Genomic DNA, 21271 nt, shown 5'->3' with positions numbered 1-21271 from the left:
TGGTTATACAAGGGTATGTAAGACAGAAGGTCACATTCATCATACCATGCGGCCCTAGCACTGTTCCATACTGACACGAATCAGATGAACATATATCACATTATTTATATATATAAACAGTATATATCATAGTATATATGCATTATATATATATGTATATATTATATATATATAAATCATTTATATATTATATATTATATATTTTATAATATATAATATATTAATATATCATTATTATTAATAAATATATTAATTATATATTATACATTATATATAAACTAAATATATATTTATTTTTATGCATATTATTTTTATACATAAATACATTTTATATATATATGTATATATATATTGTCTGAATATATATATAAAAATACATTATATATATATAAATACATTATATATATATGTATATATATATATTGTCTGAATGTATATGTATATGTATATGTATATGTATATGTATATGTATATGTATATGTATATGTATATGTATATGTATCTGAAGGGAAGGTGCCGAGAAGGAGCCAGGCCCCGTGGCGCCCCGTGACAGGACAAGGGGCAAACACCACAGGCTCCTCCCGGACATCAGCAGACACCCTTTAGCTGCACGGGTGACCGAGCGCTGGCACGGGCAGCCCGGAGATGCTGTGGAGCCTCCTCCCTCCTTGGAGACGCTTCAAAGCTGACGCGATGGCGGCCAGCCTGGCCTAGGCGGCCCGCCGTGACCAGGGCTGCGCACGGTGCCCCCGCAGGCTCCCGCCGCCCCCCCGCCCCGCGGCGTTGTGCCGCTGTGACGCCGCCCCTGCGGCAGCGCCCCCCGGCCGGTGCCGGTGCCGGTGCCGGTGGCGGGGCGGTGCGGGGAGCCGAGCTCCGCCCGCCGGCGGCGGGGCCTGGGCGCCGAGTGGTTGGGGGAGGCGTGCGGAGGACATGTTGTCTCCGCGGCGGAAAGGGCGCTGCGGCCGCTCCCCGCCGGCCCCCGAGAAGCGAGCCCCGGCGGCCCGGGAGCCCGGCGGCGGCGGCCACGCCATGGAGGAGAGCGGCGGTTTTCGGCTGTCGGCCGAGTGCCTGGACGAGCCGCCCAACAGCCGCGTGTTCGTGGTGCTGGGCAAGGACGCCGGGGAGGCGCTGATCCGGGAGCGCTTCTCCCCGTTCGGGGACATCCAGAACATCTGGCTCCTGCGGGACAAGCGCACCAACGAGTCCCGCGGCATCGCCTTCATCAAGTTCGCCCGCAGCTCGCAGGCCTGCCGGGCCATGGAGGAGATGCACGGCCGCAGCCTGGTCCCCGACACCAAGCCCATCAAGGTACCGCGCCTCCTCCTCCTCCTCCCAGTAGGGATCGGGGCTGCCGCAGCCACCGCTTCCCTTGCCCGGCCGCCCCCTGCCTCCCTCCCTCCCTACCCAGCACGGCGGCAGGAGGGCGGCGGGCCTCAGCCGCCGGGCCCGGGCTTGCCGGCTTCGAGGGGCGGTGGCCTCCAGGTACAGAGGTGAAGCCGCCCCGTGGGGCCGCCTGAGGCGGGGGCCGGCCGGGAGCAGCCCCCCCAGCGCCCTCTGCCCTCCTTGTGGGGAGGCGGGCAGCCAGGTGCGAGAGCGAAGCGCCGCTGGGAGCTTAAACCAGGGAGCTTTTAATCGTAGGCACTGGTTTTATTGAAACTTTTTTGTTTGTTTTTGATCAGTTGCTGGTAGGTTTCAGTCTCTCAAACTGTTTTCATAGTCCCCAGATAAACATAGAATCAGAATGGCTTGGGTTGGAAGGGACCTTAAAGACCCCCTGCCATGGGCACGGATGTTTCCTACTAGATCATTTTGCCCAGGGCCTCATCCATTCTGATCTTGAACGCCTCCAGGTGAACTGCAGGAGCAAAGTTTAACTAATTATTTTTTGTCGTTTTTAAGACTGGTATATCAGGGCTGGCCTGTTGCAGTGATGCATTTGTTGCTACCTCACATGCCCCCTGTATCATTGGTAGTGCTGGACAGAGTTTTGCTATTCCTGACTGTTCTTTGTTACCTCAAGTCAGAACTTCTACTGGCCACTGTCGTGCTTGAGAAACCAGTGTGGGTGTACCATAGTTGTAGGTCTCTTGTTGCAGGTACATCTATGATCAGAGATGTCCTTGTTCACATTACGAAAGCTGCATCATGTGAAAGATAAATATAAAGATTTGTTTTAAAAACAAACTTGATATGTGACTAAGCCCTTTTTTTCCATTAATTAATGTTTATGTAATTTTCTTGTTAGGTATTTATTGCACAGTCAAGGGCTTCTGGAAGCCACCGAGATGTTGAAGATGAGGAGCTTACACGTATCTTTGTTATGATACCAAAGTCCTATACAGAGGAAGATCTGAGAGAGAAGTTTAAGGTACTAATTTGCTATTATTAGCAAATAATTAGTTAAAAAATATTAGTTATTATTTTAAACTAGCTTTTTTTCTTAATTTATCAGAAGGGCTTTTTCAAATTGTTCTAATTAATGCACTTTTTATTTGTTCTAGACATATGGAGACATTGAATATTGCAGCATTATTAAAAACAAGACTACTGGAGAAAGTAAAGGTTTGGGTTATGTGAGATACTTAAAACCATCACAAGCTGCCCGAGCAATTGAAGAGTGTGATCGAAGTAAGAATCTTCCTGAATTCTTTAAAGTTTCTCACAATGAGTGTGTACCATCATTTGTATACCTTTTAATTTTCAGTGTTGTTTGCAGGCAAATTATTTATGCTGTAAGCACATTTTGAGACAAAAAATATATTGCAAGTAAAAATAGTATTACTAATGTTCACCTGATTACATTCTTGCATTATCAAACTCTGTAAGTAAGATCAGTGAAAAGAGTTTGGAAATGAGTGCAGTGCTTTTCTTACATGAAGTATCATCAGTCTGTAATGTAGCCTCCATACACAGGAGAATCTGATTTTTATGTATCCCTGAGAATTTGTTTTCCAGCTAATACATATTGCTATATTTGACATAAAACTTTATTTGATAATCCTTAGGGATTCTGTTGTGATTATATTTACTTAAGAACAAAATTAGGCTAATTGAAGTTTTTATTTATTTTTTAAACTTAATTCAAGGAATAATCTTTTACAAAAAGTAAGACTTGGCCCCGTTTCATAATCAACAATTGTCATTTACACCCTAGCACCAAGTCTTAGCAGCAGCCTTCCAGTCTAGCCTCCTGTTCAGCGTTCACTTAATCACAAATTTTAAGCACCTTGGCATGTAGGTGTGTTTTTTTTGTTTGCTTGTTTCTGGTTTAAGTAGTATACCTTGTACATCATAATGTTGACACATGAATGTTTTATGCCTTTGCAAGAATTGTCACAAATATGAGCCTGAGATTGCTTAACTGTTAAATTTTATTTCTTACTTAGTAATACCTAAACTATTGATAAGCAGAACCTAGATCAGTACAAAACATGAATGAGCAGTTACAGTTCTGTGGCAGCTGACTGCCTCTACAACATCTCTGGGTCCCGCAAAATATCTCAGGATGATTGAGACAGGAAGGGACCTCTGGAGGTCTTGTCTTCCCTGCTGCCTAAGCAGGGCTGCCTAGGCCAGGCTGTCAGGAACCATGTCCAGGCAGCTTTGAATATCTCTAAGGATGGAGATGCCACAGCTTTCGGGGGTAACTTGTTCCAATGCGTGGTCACCCCCAGAATAAGTAGGCTCTGTTGCACTTAACATGCAAATATGTTTTACGTGGAGTATGTTAACTTTCATGTCATTGATTATGTCAACATTCAAGAGTTACACATTAAAAGATAGCACTTAAATGGGTTTTCTGAATAATATATTGCTAAATACAGTACTTGGAGAATGCAGATCTGGTCATGGATATTTTGGGTACATAGAGGTGTTCTTATATGTGATCGTTTCTTCTAGGCTACCGGGCCATTTTGGCTGAACCTAAAAATAAGTCATCAGAGTCTTTTGAACATGAATACTACAGTAATAACACAAGACAAGAACCAAGAGGAAATGCATTTCCATTTTGTAAGTCACAGCTTTTTATAGTAAAAATGATTTGTAGTCTCAATCGCAATGTAAGAGTGTGGTTTGGTAGAAGGGAGACTAATGGAGGTTTAGTTTGACTACTAATAGATTGAGCTAGAAAACGAGTCAGGCATTTCATCTCAATATTTTCATGGTTTGCTTTGCTCTAGTTGCCTGATTATTTCAAGACCTGCACTGATGAAATAAACATGTTAACCTTTAGTGTTTAATTCACTTAGAATCATTTAAAAAGTTGAATGGAAAAATATGTTTGAAATGAAGGCTTGCTAGTGCGATGACTTTGGTTTATTTATTTTTATGTTGATTCTTGAGGTGGGCAGCCAGAGTTTTGTAGTTTTGAAAAAAATGAGAGCCGAATTCAGGAGTCAGTCTCCAAACGTCTGTCAGTGGTATCACGACTTCCTTTTGTCCAAGAGCAGCTGTTTGCCCTCTTTGATCTAGTCCCAGGACTCGAGTATTGTGATGTTCAGCGAGATCCTCATACTAATAATGGTAAGTAGAAGTAAAAAAAAAAAATCTTCACTTTTTTTTTTTTTCTATGAAGAGAACACCACCTTTTAGTTGTATTCCAGTACATTCAGATTGCAAAATCAAGTAGTTGTGGGAAAGAATTAATGTTCTTATGTACCAATGCTGGCTGCTATTACCAATGCATAAGCCCAAAAATTCAGTTTTGTTTGAACACCTGTTTACAGATAACTAACAATAAATATAAATAAGGTTAATAGAATCTCAAGAAGGGCGGAATCAAAACCATGAGAATTAACTTTTTGGTCAAGTGAAGTTAATAGTTTGGGGTATAATAGAAGACGAAAATTTTTGAAAATTATACATCTATCTTGAATGTTCTGCAAACAGGTAATTTGAGTTTTCATCTTGAAATAACTGTGTGTATTTGTCTAAGAGCAGACATGAGTAAACAGGATGAAATAGTTCCAAACAAAATTTGTTTTGTATTGGAAGGATTGTTTCAGTCTTGTTGTTTTGTTATTGGTGAGAAAAGCATGAGAGTGAAGCTCAAAATGGAAACAATTCAGAGTGTTATGTTGTAACTTTACCATACTTGAGACTCATTTGTTGATGGAATAATTGCATTTTAAGCTGAAATAAGTAACTTTTTCTTCTAGTTTTGTCTTGGAGAAGAAGACATGTTTTGTTATGTTGCTTTATTACTAGATTTTCAAATTAATATGAATAAAGGTGATTTGTCACTAGTTAATTTCACAGAAGTTCTATTCCCAAACACTAATGTTGCTAGTAAGGAATGTACTGTTTGGTAAAGAGACCTAGGAATTTTGTAGCATCAATGACAGACTAATGTGTAGCTTGATCCTACTGCTTGCTTTAAGTGAGTGTAGTTCTTAGGATGTACTTGTATTGTGCTTAAACCATGTGCACTGTATTTGTAGGGTACGCTGTGATTCAGTACAGTACTGCTGCATCAGCTATATATGCCAAGTATAAACTACATGGTTTTGAGTATCCTCCTGGAAACAGATTAACTGTCATTTTTCTGGAAGATGGGAATGATAGTTCAGAGTAAGTACTAATACATAGAGAAACATGTAACCTGTTTTCTAGAGAGCAAAACTATTATTACTCTTATTTAAATGTGAAAAGGAAGAGTCATGTCACTAATCTAGTTTCGTATTTGGAGATAATACTTTCTGAAATCTAGGTGTGGTTTTTTTTTTTTTGTTTTGTTTTGTTTTTTTTTAATAGTTCAGAATGAATCTCTTGACACTTCTTAGCCTGGTAGAAAAAGAAAACTTCATCTAAAACACATTATGGCCTTGTTACACAACACGGGGACCCTTACAAAGATGCTCAATAAATTCAAGTTTTTCTAACATACCCTAGAAATATGTATTTTAGTCTTTTTCTATTTAAAAACAGGTATCACATACTTGATCTCTTGGCAGTGTTAGCAATATACAAACACTGCCAATAGATCATGGAGGTAGAATAAAACTGTTATTGCTGAGGCTCTGATACCTGCATTGTATGAGGATTGTCAGGTTTTACTTTAAATCATCTCTTGTTTGTTCCTGTGATTCGAATGCTCATTAGAAATTGGCATGGCTTAGGTGCATTCCAGTATTGAAAACTTCAGCTTAGTTTCATCCTAAATGAATCTAGTTTGTCATCAAAGCTATTCCGGGATATGAATGAAAAGACTGTACGGAGGGACAACTTGGAGATACACTTCAGAAGTGCATGCCTGCTTTAAACTAAAATAATTAATTGCAACCATGCTTCTTGCATGTTGTCGACGGGAGGAAGACACAGACGCTCAGTATAAGTGAACAATGAACTTCAACTTTAATGGATAGCTCAGTCGCCTTTTATCTAGTTCGAACATAATCAACTCATACATATTGCAAAAACTAAGCTCAGGATTGGCTAACATTTCCCGCTCTTTTCAGGTAGTTCCTCCTTCTTTTAGCCACCATCCCGCCTTAGGGACTTTCCCAATCGCTCAAGGGCATCGTGTCCTTGAGCCTGATTGGCTCTCAGCCAGCTGCGTACGTGCCAGACTCATGTGAGTTGAGTACGGTACTTTACTAGCCCATTGCCTCTTAACTGCCCAACATCAACATGTCCTATTTCACTTAACCATTCCTCCACAATTCCCCCGTTTTTATTTTGCGCTACAAATACCTTCTCTGTGAGTTGCTCTAGTTTCTTAGTTAGGCAGTTAAGGATTATACGTGCAGCAACTATAATCGATATAATTATAAGTAGAAAGCGAAGTCCCTCTTTAACTAAGAAAACCCATCCACCCATGTTCCCAAAAACAGATTTAAGCCAACCTTCAAACCAACTATCTTGTACTACAATTTTTTGTGTATGATCCCTTAACCGTTTCAACTGGTCGTGAATTGACTAACCATGGTCAGAAAGATAAAAGCAACACATTCCTTCTACATCTTCACACCCATGTCCCTGAGCCAGCAACAAGAAATCAATAGCGGCCCTATTTTGCAATACAGCATGTCTTAGACTCTCCATATCTTGTGACATTTCAGAAAGAACTTGTGTTGTTACATTTGATTGTTTAACAGCCCTACAAGCAAGCTTATTAATGTTAGTCAAAGCGTGTGCAGTTCCCACACCAGGCACCAAAGAAACAAAGAATCTTTCTGCTGGACCCCACAATTCTACATCATCATTACAGTCAGAACCCAAAGTTTTTAGTTCTCGTTTAATTCTTCTGCTCCTTGTCGAGTTCTGCCATGAGTGTAAATCTGGAGCGAAAAGTGTGAGTCGCCCTAGGTAACACGGTCCTCCAAAAGCATTGGCTGGTACTCCTTGCCATGCACGGTCTCCACAGATCAAAACCATGCCAGAGAGAAGCAGCACAGCCGCCGCTGCTTCCATGGTTACGTCAGACAGGCTGCAGGGTCCTGATGTCCGTCCCTCTGCTCTGTGCCGACTCGCCACACGGTGAACTCCAAGCGCAGCGCTGCTCGTGGCGGTGACTGAGGGGGGCGGGGAGGCTCCCATTGCCCCGTAGCCCCGAGGCAGCGTTATCATTCTTTCTGAAGGCGGCAGTGGGCAATGCCCAGCTCCAGCACTTCCCGGCAATCCCAGTCGCTCTGTAGCGGCAGCAGCGACTCCCTGCTCAGCCTGATGTGTAGCTAAAGCGTTAGTGACTGTTCTCCAAGGCTTCAATAAATTTTTTAGCAGACTTAATATCATTAATAACATCAAACAATTTGTCCCCAAATTTACGCCACTCTGCTTCTTCAAAAAACTGTATCAGGATTTGTAAAACAACCCTGCGCTACTGCACATGCTAACAACCCTGGTAATTCTTTTTTTTACAATCTATATCTAAAATGCTCCGCTTTTCTAAAAAGCATCTGAGCAAATTATACGCCGCTTGTCTTTCATACCTTTATATATACAGTTGCAGCCTTTCCAAAGACCTCGGTGGCGCTTTTCCGGCGGGACCCTTTATAGGCTCATCCCGGGTGCGGGGACTCCCTCCCACCTTCCGAGCTGTGGGTGCGGGGACTCCTGTCCCTTTCACCTTTCAGACCTCAGCGACGCGTGACCGGCGGGATCCTCTCCCGGGTGCGGGGACTCCACGTCCCTTTCACCTTCCCGACGCGTGTGCGGGGATTCTTGTCCCTTCCACCTCCTGGGCTGCGTTGCAGGACCGGATCCTCCCTTATTCCGTCGAACACGTGGCCCAGGATCACTGCCAGCAGTGTCCAAATCCCGTTCAGACCTGTCCCTGTTCGGGCGCCAATTTGTTGTCGACGGGAGGAAGACACAGACGCTCAGTATAAGTGAACAATGAACTTCAACTTTAATGGATAGCTCAGTCGCCTTTTATCTAGTTCGAACATAATCAACTCATACATATTGCAAAAACTAAGCTCAGGATTGGCTAACATTTCCCGCTCTTTTCAGGTAGTTCCTCCTTCTTTTAGCCACCATCCCGCCTTAGGGACTTTCCCAATCGCTCAAGGGCATCGTGTCCTTGAGCCTGATTGGCTCTCAGCCAGCTGCGTACGTGCCAGACTCATGTGAGTTGAGTACGGTACTTTACTAGCCCATTGCCTCTTAACTGCCCAACATCAACATGTCCTATTTCACTTAACCATTCCTCCACACTTGCAAATGTTTTTCTTTACTCTTTGGTACTTCCTATTATATCATGGTCTTGTAGCAATGGGCTACAAAGATGCCCATTGCTACAATGATGTCTAGATGCCTAGATGCCAAAGATGCCTAGAAGGGAAGATGTATGAGGAACGGCTGAGGTAACTTGGGCTGTTCATCCTGGAAAAGAGGAGGCTGAGGGGAGACCTCCATCACAGCCTACAGCTTCCTTACAAGGGGGAGTGGAGGGGCAGGTGCCGATCTGTTCTCTTTAGTGACCAGCGATAGGATGCGAGGGAATGGTGTAAAACTGAGGCAGGGGAGGTTTAGGCTAGACATCAAGAAGCGGTTCTTCACTGAGAGGGTTGTTGCACAGTGGAACAGACTCCCCGGGGAAGTAGTCATTGCACCAAGCCTGCTGGAGTTTAAGAAGTATTTGGACTGTCTGGACAGTCACGTGGTCTGAATTTTTGGATAGACCTGTGTGGTGCCAGGAGTTGGGTTCGATGATCCTTATGGGTCCCTTCCAGCTTGGGATATTCTATGATAGGCTATGAATTCATGCAAATGTGCAATTGCTTTTCTTATTCCCCAACAGAACAAAGGAAAAAATACTGGAGAATGACAGCTGGAAATGAACTTCCTGTGATTAATGTTCTGGTTTCTGAATTGTTTTTCTGTGCTCTTTATTGAAAGAAACAGGTGAAATTTGTCCCTTTGTTCATCTAGGCACCCTTCACAAAAAGTTGTGGGCTCTGTAGTTAGTTTTCTTTTTTACGATAGTACCGGAAAAAGTAGAGGAAAGTTTTGTATCTCTGTATGTAGAAATACAAGTGTTGTCAGTGAGTTCCAGGTAGTGTATGTACTTTCAGATCACATTTAGTATGAAAGCCTGACTTTTTCATTATCTACTTGAGTTTACAGATATTTTTTTTCAAATTTTAATGGACATCTTAAAAAAAAATAATCTTTTTCTCTTGCTGAAGTTAACTGTTACTTAGCTCTTTATCTAAAGTAGTTTATTATCACTTCTTGCAGCCTCATCAGAAAAATGGCAACACAACTGGTAACAGCACACGTGTCCTCAGTGTTGCGGAATAACAATCCAATTGTTCAGCAGTATAGGACACCTCCTGTAAGTTAATATAATAGATACTGTTAATATCTGGAGTTTTTAAAGATAATAAGAGTATGTCAGTACAGAACGTAGTTCACTGCTTTAGATGCTACATCTTTAAAAGAGATACCTCTGGTTGGTTTGTGTATTTCTGTTTTCTTTAAATGTCTCGCTTTATTTGTATTTGTTTTCCAATTTAACAAAATAACCAAAACAAATGGACTAAGATTAGAATTAACTGTTAGAGTCTATCTATGCCCAGTGGTAAGAACAAAAATTGTAAACTGAATAACAAAGTGTCAGTTTTTATCAATCATTTTATGTTTGCATTTTTTCTTCCTGTCTCAGCAGGCTTTTGGAGGAAACTCTGGATCACAATTACTTCAACCACAAACTGATGCCATACTTCCACCACACAAAAAAAAAGTTCCACCTGACACTTCTGTAAAAGAAAGGCTTTTCATACTTTTTCATCCCCATCCTTTACCTGTGAATGTATTGGAGGATGTTTTCTGGTAAGGCCCATAAACAAATAAGTGTTTTCTAACCATGAGATATTTAAAATAAATCCTGAAAATAAAAAATGTTGCTGTCAGGGAAACTCTTTCCAGAAAAGAACATGCACAGCAAAAGTAAGTGGTAAATAACTAATAGCTTTTGAAACAGGCGTGTAATGGAATTTGTCTGGAAACAGATTGTAATGTTACCAGTGCAACAGGCTAATTAATGATTTATGTAATCAGAAAGAGAATGTCTAGTTTCATAACATTTTTATAAACAAATTTTAGTTTTAATTAAAAAAAAAATTGGGGGGTTTTAAAGCAGGGTGGCACAAAACTATATTCTCGTATGTATGCTATGTTGAATTCACAACTACGAAATCACATATAGTTGAGATTGGATAATAAGTATCAGTGCTGCAGCAAAACCTCTGACCTAACTATCTTTCTTACTACTTTTTCAGTCGTTTTGGCCACTTGATAAAAGTTTACCTTGTGTCTGGAAAAAATGTGGGCTATGCAAAATTTGCAGACAGAGCAAGTGCCAGTGATGCCATAACTGCGTTACACGGCAAGATTGTGAATGGTGTCAGGCTTAAAGTAAGGTTGGCAGACTCGCCTACGGAGGAATCTAACAAACGTCAGAGAACTTACTAAGTAGGTGAGTACCCACTCTGAGCTGTTACTTAATTTCAAGTTAAACTATGTGAAATAATTAGAGGCAAAGCATTTTCAAGTTGTGCATGTCATATTAATTTGAAATTTATAGTTTAGTTGTTAGCTAGAAATGTATATGCGCACACAAATTATATCTAATATATATGGCTGTGTGTATGCTTATGTATACACACTTATTTTAGTAAAAAAATCTTTATTTTTGTAACATTTGAACAAATGCAAAACAGTTGATTAATAGAAATAATTTTATATACATAAAGTGAGTATCAGATCTTACTGAAAAGAGAATTGAAAAATAAACAATATAAACAAAGATCAGCTTGTACGTGTCTTTCTTTCACTACAAACATATGCCCTGAGAATGGTGTTGGATAAGGGTACAGAGTTTAACCTTGAAAGACAGATGAAGGAAGGGATAAATAAAGTGGACGTGTAAAGAACAGGGAATGTTGTCAGGTGAAACCAAAGGCCTTGACTTGGTTAATCTGGACGCTCAGAAATTGGGTGTAGCTGGAATGTGTTATGGTGAAGAAGATACTGTGGAGCCTGTTGTGGTGGGGTTGAGGTGTATGTTTAAGTTAATTAGTTCGAATGTTTTATGTTTATGTCCAATAAAAACTGGCAAAGCTCATATAGAGAGGTTTTATAGACTTCAGGAGCCAAAATTCATTTGTTCTTTTAAAATACTGACTTGAGTTAAATTATGTAAAATTTATATAGATTTTTATATATTTTTTTTATACTCAGGCCTCTACTGGAAGAGGACTATAGTCCCAGATAATTTCAGTAGCCATATTATTAGTGTAGTGTGATACAAGTTTCCACCCCCCTTGACCCAGTCAAAAAACATTACTTAAAATCTTAACCCTCTTCACATCAATATTTTATTTGGTTTCATTCCTTGTAGCTGTCTTTATGTAGATACTTCCTATGATCAAGGAGTTATAAAGACCAAGAGAGACTTTACCCACAGTGTTCTTCTCCCTTTTTTTCCTAAGGACTTCTATGTTCTTCTTTTGTTAAGCAGAAGTTATTAAAAGCCTTCCTAGTCTTTATATACAACTTACTTGAAAACAAACATTTTTTGCTTTCTTTCTGCATGCAATTGGTGCTAACACTCCTTAGAAAGTTTTTTTTTTTTTTTTTTTTTTTTTTTTTAAATCAGTAGCTCTGGTGAATGTAACTTCAAGTAATTTTTACCCATGCTTTTATCTACCGAATTTTTGTTACTAAAGGTACTTTTTTAAACTTCCAATAGTAAGAGGACCAACCTCTTTGTCACTAGCAGAAAAATGATGATGTAAAGTATAATGAAATACCAGGTCTGTCTTCATAGTAGGAAAAGACTACTTTTTACTAGAAAAGTGTAGATATAATACACATCCAAAGTTAGTAAGAGACTCTGTACTTGTATCTTCTCACTCATCTTTTTCTTTCATTTTTTGATTGTCAAGCTAGAAGTGATTTTTTTCCCCCCAAATTGCTTATCTAGCCATCTTTTAGAAATAAAGCTTTTATTCTTCTGCTTTTTTGTAATACACCTCAGGAAAATACTAATTTCTCCAAAACTGGTAACAGGCTACAGTCATGTCCTGAGTGAGGATGATGTTGCATATAAATTGCAAGATTTTCTTTCTAGAAAGGAGTGACTCCGAAAGGTATTAGAGCTTACAGATAATTAACTATTCCCTTTGTAACGAAGTAAGTGGAAGAGTTGAGAATTCTTGGGTTTATTGAGGAATTCCTGAATGTAATATGAGGGAATATTGGCATTGGAGAGAAAGTATTACTGTCCACACTGGAAGGGTTGTCCAACAGTCTGAAGGATGCTATGATGACAGAAAAATTATTCAGAGACAAAAAACTGAGTTCAGAACAATGGAAACTGAAGAGATGGGTTAAACTTCATCTATAAATATGCTTAAGTAAGCAAAGAGTTCAGTGGGTGGCTTTTTTTTTTTTTTTTTTTTTTTTTTTTTTACTAAACAAAGGCTAGTTTAGGATCCTAAAACTGTAGGATCCTATGGTAGGAAGCTGATGCCAGGCATATTCACAAAGTAGAAATAACAAATAAGCTTTTTAAGATGATAATTACCAATTTGATGACTTTACATTGGAAAAATAATGTGTTTTGCAAGGCACAGATAAGTTAAGATTGTATCTTGATTCCAGACTAAGACTTCTTTTTTTTTTTTTTTTTTCCTATGGCTTGAGATATTTAAGAAATGAAACTGAATGTATTAGTTCTTTCTGCTTTAACATTTCAAAAACGTGTATTATGGCGCTCTAAGCTGTAGTATGAACAACTGGGAATGTCATAGATGCCATAGAGAATATATGCAGATGGGATAAGCAGAAGAGCAGGTATAGGAGGGAAGGTATTGGTTAGCATACCAAAACAGAAGACTTCCATTGACTGCAGAAACTACTTTTTCTATTACACTAATGCGAAAAAATCGGGAGAGGATTAGCCTTATGTGTCTGTTTAGATTTTTTTTCTTTGTTATTAAAATTGTCTTTACCTTCTAATTTTCATAACATCACTAACATCAAAAGAATGGAAAAAATGATTGTGTTGAACTTCCAAATTCACAGTAAGGATTTGGGTACTGGTAACGGTTACTGAGGTATCTAAAAGGAATATTTGCTAATATTTTAGAAATGTTTTTTCATTATAGCAAGAACTTTAGAAGTTACCCTATGTGCACCCATACATACATTTTTCCATAGTGACTTTTGAGAAGTTTGAAAGTCCTACATCACTGATTTGATTTGCATTTTTTGTGTGTTAGGGTTTTATTAAAAGCACCAAGCTTAATATGTATTTATAATGATTTATTACTGTGTAGAAATACTCTTAAATAGTTGTATCATCATTGAAATATATATTAAAAATAATATATATATTTTAAAAATAACTTTATCAACAGTGTACTGCAGAAAAATTCTGGCTTTCACACACTGCTCAGAAAAAGAGGTACTTCTCTAAAAGATAAAGAAGCACATATATGATAATATTATTCTCCAAATATGTTAATTTTTCTTTCACTTATGTTATTGTAACAATTATGTTTTAAAACAAAAATAGGTATGTTGCTTTTTGATACTATTTTTATACTTGTGTTTTTTTCTACAGAAACTAAATAATGACATGACCCTCAGATGACTGACTGACTGACTGAAAACGTGACTAGACATGGTTCCTGTGGACAGTGACTCCTTTTTTGTTAAGAAAATTGATCTTTATATATATATATTTACACATGGTACTTTGTTTTCAAAAACATGGCCATGCACCTATTTAAAAAACAAACAAACAAAAAAACCCTATCAAGCCATCTAAAATTGTATGTTGATGGTTGTTCTTGTAGTAGCCTGTCATCCTGTATTATGGAAATATATCTCTTGTGCTTAACTGAATTCCTTCTCTAACAGGGAAAGTACAATGATGGGAGGGGGGATAAAGGAGTCAGCATTTTGGGGCTTGACTTGATAATGATTCAGATTATGACTGCTAAAATAGAAGGCACTTCCAGTGGCCAGAATTTCATTGAAGTACATCAGTAAATTAAAATTAAATAACTTTCAAAATGTACTAGCAAGTCTATCAGTATTAAGTCAAATTCAAGAGAACAGCTGTACTCATAAAAAATGATTCAAGTATGCTCTTAAATATTTCATTGATTTGGGCCAAAAGTATTCATTAAGCTTTATGTGCTGTTTAGTGCAAAGGACATTTGACTATGGGTCAGGCTATCAGAGCTGCTTATGTTGCCCTTTACCATCTTGAGTCACTTTCATTACAACCATGGGGAAAACATGGAGTCCGGGGACTTTTTTTTTTTTTCCCATCTTTCATTTTTGAGTGCTTGAGTGCTATTTTTTTTTCAGAATCTTTTGATGAATACGTTGTTTAAGAATCAGATAATCGAACAATTCAGTGTTTTGACAGGACAAAGAGAATTGAGCGTTGATGAAGAGTAAACAAACTTAATTTGGATAAATATTAGCACAGATAACTTTCAAACACCAAATACTTTCCTGTGTACCCTGAGTACTATTTGTTGAATTGAATAAATGCTTGTTATTAAAATAATTCTTACAGATAAAATTGATAAATTCTAGTTGTATCCACACTAGTGTACAAGCATGCTCTCCTGGAAACATATACCTGGTTTCCAATTTTTCCATTTGCAGTCCCTTGATCATCAAATGGGGGGAGACAAGTGAGCAGCCACAACTTGATCTCTTTTTGAGCACCTTTGGAAAGATATCCTTCCAAAAATTCCCCAATCCATGGGAAAATAGGTGAGAACGCAGTCCTACTATCTAATATTCCTGGGAAGGCTTTGGCATTTGTTTCTATGCAGCTCTCTGTGCTGCAGAATCATACTACTTTGTTACAGTCTTTGTCTTCTTCATCTTCTTAGGCCCCCTTATTCTTTTCAAGACAACTATTTCTTATTGGGGGAATCTTTGCAGCCTCATTTCTAGTGTTCCGGGCTCTTGACTTTCCCAGTCCTAATGGTCAACGTGCAGGAGCACGATGCCTTTTAATTAGTGATTTGTCTCTTGTCTCTGAATTTAAGCTATGCATTTAAGTACAAAAGATGACCTCCTTTTCTTGCGTTGTTTACTCTTCAAGGAGAAGGAGGAAATAAGGTTTTGGTATTTTGCAACTGTAAGTAGCTAAGAGCTGAGGATGAAACCATTTAAGAATTTTTCTGTGGTGTTTTATAGAGTCAAAAGGCATGTACACATCAAAGTAACTTGGCGGGGGGTGTGGGGGGTGGGGAGGGGAAGGTAGGGAAGAGGAGCAAGCGGAAGAGCAGAGCTTGATACAATCTTTTTAACTGGAAAATGTGCTTACTCAAAACTTAAACCTTTACCATTCAGTGCTTCACAGTCAGCTGTCTCAAACTACTTCTGTAATAAAAAACCTAGGCTAGCCTTTTAGCGATGTAATGTGAGTGCACCTACTACTGAATTCATACAATTAGAATAATAGTTACAGGCAGAATGCAGAACTCTTCTAGTGCTGCGATTATTTTAAAGTATTTAGTGAATTGTTCTCTGATGCAAGATACAGGCACATCAAGCTTTTTTAATAGAGAGGCATTGGTAAGAGTATTTTTGCATTAGAGAAGGTAGGTAGGAATGAGCTGCTGTTGCAATGGTTCAGAAGTTTAGATTTGAAGTGACAGAAGTTGTACTTAATGCAGAACAGCATTATTTCTGAAGCTAAAAGAGTATTAAAATTCAAATGTGCATTGGGAACTTGCAGAATGAAGGTTGCCTAAGAAACCTCTCTTGCTCCTCTCCATTCCCTAATGTCTGTTATGATGCAGTCCTTGATGACTCACCAACAGCTTTTTTCCCCAAGAGCAATTGTTTCGTTCAGCACAAAGTCTGAAAATGAATTGAAGTTGCATGGTTAAAGGAGACTATAAAATTCCTGCTTAACTTGTTGCACATTTTAGAAATTATATAGTGAACTAAAGTGCTTTATAGTTAAGCCTGGAGAATTGGATCTTAGCTTTGACCGTAACCCTGAAGTTTGTGAGGAGTGTTGCTGTTTCTCTGAAGCTGCTCTGGAAAAATCCTGTCTGTCCATCACTGTTTCCCTTTTTCCCCATAAATTTTAGGTAAATCTGGGGCTTTCTTGTGTTTGATTAGGGGAAACAGTTCTGACGAGTGTGCCATAGATCCAAAACTCCAGAATCATCAAGCAGCATCTTTGCAGACTTAACTGTATTGTGTATGTATGCACGCATGTGTGCAGTGAGTCCAATATTTTTAGAAAGCTTTGGTTCTGCTGTGCAAATGTGACAGTCACCCTGCTTGTATAGTGGGTCTGGCATGCTGCTGAGTGTGCGTGATGCAGTGTATCTGTGTGTCAGGAGTAAGCTAAAACACAGCCTACAAGTGGTGGTATGCTGTGCCAGTGCAAACATCTTTGCAGTGTATGTGTAGGAGATCTGATGGTTTTTCTTTTTTCACAAATCTGAGGCAGCTATATGCATCATGCTACACAAGCACTTCAACTAAACTTTTCCTTTAGGTTCAGGGGACTTGTGTTTGTACTTATTTTCTGTTACCTGAATACAAGGCCTGGACATAAAATGCAGAAGTGTTGGCTCAAAGCAGACAGTTTGGAGCAGAGTTATCTTTGCTCAAGATGGTGCTCTAAAGTATAGGATAATGGGGGGCTTGTGATGTAGGTGCCAGGTGAAATACTGAGAGTCTGCACAGTCAATTGGGGAGGGGAAAAAAAAAACAAAAACAACAAAACAAGCAAAAAACCCTGTTAATTTGTGTCCTCTAATTGCCCTTTTTGTCCTATGTCAGGATCTGGAGTTCTAACGTGACCCTGAAGGTGCCTGTTTAGGTGATATTAACAGTCCCTGGGAGTGTCAGTGCTCTGAAAAACCTTAAGTGACGGGTGTCTGAGTTTGCCCATCCAAGATGTGAAAGAAGAATCAACTGAATGACTTGAACAGCTACTCAGGAGAGCACTAGTTAGATGTACTGGTCTTCCCCAGCTAAATGCTAGTTTGTGTTAGTTGCTTTAAACTCACACAGCAATTCTGGTTGGATGTGGTGTTCATCCCACCACTTAAATTGTACTATAGCACTACAGCTAAGTAGCTGTCACACTGCTTTTCCAGGTCTTTTCATGAGCAAGTGCTAACGCTGTCTGCTCGGGAGGAGCATTAGGTTCCTGTACGGGGGGAGAAAAAAATCGTCATCTATATTGCTCTTGTTCGTGGCTAGTGAACTGACAAGAACTGCACAGATTACTCTGTGTGTGCGCACATGCTCTTTTGTAGTAATAGCACTTTAATGGTTCTAAGTAGAATTTCGTATGCTTATCTGTAAGTGATTTGGATTTCATCTGTGTTCATCAGCTGTAGTTTCTGTTGGCATTGAACAGGGCCTTTGAACCTTCTGAAAATGAGATAATACAGACTTCATAAATTATGCTAAATAATGTCCCATAGAAATTATTTTATCCATTTAGTGAATGGTATCCGCATGGTCAGCAGAACAGCCTTTTGTTAGTGTAACTGTAGAAAGATACTAATTTGCTTATGTTGCCTGAATGTCTACATTAAAGTATTTCTGATTGTTAAGTGCAACCAGGCCATTCTCAAGAGGGCTGTGTATCCAGAATGTGATCTGCAAGTCTGATTGCAATTAGCTTCCCGCACTGGGTCTTGTGGCTCCTAGTTGAGACCTTTTCCTTTGGTGGTACAAGCTGCTACTGGAGTACCTGAAGTGGGGCAGAGCCCAGGCTTGTAATACACAGTGGAGTTCAGTTCCCCTTGCGTGCTTCCTCTCCCTTCCTGTTAATAGTCCATTTTCTGACCCAAGGTATTTCATCTTGTTATGTCTGCTCAGTCTACAGAGATATCTAATGTCTGCAATGCCAGGCACCTCCACTCTTCTGATTATTATATCAATACATGAGAGACAGGAGGAATAACCATATGGAAGTGGAAGCAGTTGAAGGTGAAAACAGCATGTGATTTTTGTGCAGAGGTCCAGTTCAGGAATTCATGTTCTCAGCATACTGTTTTTCTAAACTTTCTATTTTTCTTTATTAAACATATTTGACAAAGATTCTGTGGGAGTTCTTCACAGAATGCGATATTTGAACCGCAGGTGCACTGCTAAACTTTTCTCCAGAACAAACTGGAGACCTTACAAATAAATGAAGGAGGGTCAAAGTTCATTGACTGTCATTGTAGCAAAGGCACAAAGGGTGATCCTGGAGCCTACAGTATTGCTATGTAATCCCCCCTACTCCAGCAGAGGTTACTGGTCTTCTGGATGTATATGTGTAGGATGTAACTCAAAATTGATACCGCTTTTTAAAATATCTAACTTGCTTCTAAGATCATCAATCTGAATATAGAATTAAAAAATGTTAGGATTTATTTTCAGATTTATAGATGATGATTCTCATCTGCAAAAGCAATTAAAAATCCTGTTCTGGTATTTTAAAGTACTTAAGAGAAGACAGAATCCTAGTTTTTTTATCTTTTCCCTGATTTGTTTTTTAACCATTTATTTCTACACAGCCTCTTATTTTTGAAATACAAATAATCTAGTTTTGCTTGCACAGTACCACTTGTGTCACTTGTTTCTACTTGCTGTTCTAGAGGCTTTTTATAGTTTCACAAGAGCAGAATTAGTCAAATAGTTTTAAAATAACACCAATTATGAAAATTTTCTAGTGGACACCTGAAAACCACACATACAGAACACTTCTTTCTACCATTACTTGACATTTTTGTCATTTTTCAGTAAAAGGTTGAGTGAGAGAATGAGCAGGAACTAGGAAGAGAACCAGAAGAAAGAGACAAAATATGGAGGGGAAAAAAAAAAGATAATTAAAAAATGGATTTCTGATTTTGAGGCAAGAAAATAGAAAATAGTTGAAGAGGTAAGGCATGGAGGGTTTCCAGGGGAAAGTCAAATCTGATACTGGGAAAAGCAGGATAATATAAACTACTTCTGTCATGAGACAGACAAGATAGAACTGTGGTGATCTGGAAGCCATTCGCTACCAGGTGTTGGGTTTAAGGACTGGAAGTCTTTTGGGTGGCTGTCTCTTGTGAATGAACCACATAAGCTCATAAGTTGATTTGTAGTAGCTTTATTTTTTTTGTCTTACCTTTCTTTTAAAATACACAGCATGACAACTGTACTCACCATGTCATGCACCATGTATTTTCATATGCACATAATACCACTGCACAAAGATTACTTTTAAAGCCATATCTGTTATTCCAAAACGTGCTTTCTCTTGAGCCTTTTTATCTTGTTGGGTAACCTCATTCTTTGCCTGTGTGGTGCCTCTGTTCCTTCTTGCATTCACAGCTCGCCCTGTGGCTCTGGTTGCTTTAAGTTCATTGAAAAGCTTGCAGCACAGATTCACATCAGGCAGCTCATCCACAGCCTGTACTTTTGGCAGGAACAAATACAACAACCGCAGCTTGAGTTAGGCAGGATCAGGCCTCCTGGGGCCAGACTGATTTTGTACTGCACATGAAACACTAAAGGTGTTTCCAGACAGCTCTGCCAGCTGAATTTGTGGAAGATAAAAATGAAACAGCTCTGTGCTGGGTGGCTGTAAGAGCAGTGCTCACCTGTGCACTCTGCTTGGTTACAAATGCTTTGTAGGAAGCTGAAAGAAGCAGCTGCTTGTAGGGATGATGGCCTTCATGGCCTTGGGGCCTTATAAACACCATAAATCACAGCTTTTAAATAACTTTTCAGTACTGTACAATCCCTGTATCTCAGAGCTCAAATCCACAGCCCTACCACCCATGCATGGCACTGCCAGATTTTCTCTTGAATAGAAACAGCTAAACTGAAGGGTAAAAAGTTATACAGTTTACACATATGACTGTAAACCAGATAACTTTCCTGTATTTGTGTCTCCATTAACATGGAAGTGGGAGCTTTACATTGATGAAGACTTAAAAACAAACAAACAAGCCTGAAATGCCATAAATGAATAATGGAGGGTGTTAAGAGACAAAATGGCATAGCACAGATTGTAGTCTGCTACCAGTAGTACTGTAAAATTCTGATAAATACTGCTTCTAGATGTAGAAACTTTTAATGAATGCTATGAAAACAGAAAAGTCAATGAGGAGGAAAAAAAATGGAAACAGTGCAATTTGTAGTTAAGGGGAAAAAACAGTTTTAAAGGAATGGGAGAGTTTAGACCATCTCATGCTGGCTAGTAATATGGTTACAAAATTGAAATATATTGTCTCTTTTAAAGTTGTACTAATTAGCCCTTCTCCTTGGCAATTCAAATTGATTTTCAAGAAACATAATTACATTTTGATATTAAAATTGAGCTTAAAAATCCTAATTGTGAAGAGTTTATTTAATAAATTCTAAACAGAAAATCAATGAAATATGTGACACATAATGAAGATACAGCTTATAAGAAATGCAATTTACTTATTACAATTATTCTTTACATGGCAATCTGAGTATTAGCTCATATTGGGCCCTGTCACTGGTTGCAAAAGAAGGGGACCTGCTCTATTCTTGCTGTACAAGGCTTTTAGCTCAGGGAACAAAGCTAAACAATGGTTTCATTCAAAGCATGTTTATAGCTGGAATCTTCTGAGATTTTTGTCTGTCAAAATTGGGTAGAATACATATACCCTAAAGCAGTCCTCTCTCATGGATCCACGTAGGTTGGAAGTTCCTGAGCTAAAATCTATCGTGGGTCACATGGTAGCTGAGGTACCTCTTTCTATGTAGTAGTTAGTCAGGAAGAATGCAGCAGGTACTCACACTG

At 39.0% G+C, this 21271-nt stretch overlaps 1 protein-coding gene and 1 long non-coding RNA gene across 3 annotated transcripts; one reads left to right on the top strand and one right to left on the bottom strand.

Moving 5' to 3' along the window:
- The first annotated feature begins 848 nt into the window (after positions 1-848).
- Positions 849-14536, top strand: RBM45 (RNA binding motif protein 45). Of its 2 annotated transcripts, none has more exons than XM_084523648.1 (10): positions 849-1308; positions 2246-2368; positions 2502-2628; positions 3901-4011; positions 4345-4524; positions 5442-5571; positions 9685-9781; positions 10112-10278; positions 10728-10924; positions 14078-14536. In XM_084523648.1, exons 1-9 carry the CDS (start codon positions 931-933, stop codon positions 10918-10920), a joined length of 1506 nt encoding a protein of 501 aa, XP_084379774.1. In that variant the 5' UTR covers positions 849-930; the 3' UTR covers positions 10921-10924; positions 14078-14536. The 2 variants fall into 2 exon arrangements, with proteins under 2 accessions (XP_084379774.1, XP_084379773.1); XM_084523647.1 differs by having other exon boundaries at positions 861-1308; positions 10115-10278.
- Positions 6671-8017, bottom strand: LOC311438778. Its single transcript, XR_014694310.1, has 2 exons — positions 7932-8017; positions 6671-6752 (listed from the first exon to the last, which is right to left on the bottom strand). It is a non-coding gene; the product is annotated as an uncharacterized lncRNA (long non-coding RNA).
- Positions 14537-21271: the final 6735 nt, after the last annotated feature.

Source organism: Aythya ferina (assembly GCF_964211825.1).
Source record: "Aythya ferina genome assembly, chromosome: 6".
NCBI classification, from domain to species: Eukaryota; Metazoa; Chordata; class Aves; order Anseriformes; family Anatidae; genus Aythya; species Aythya ferina.
Note: the sequence above shows the minus strand (reverse complement) of the source record. Positions and strands in the feature narration are given on the sequence as shown.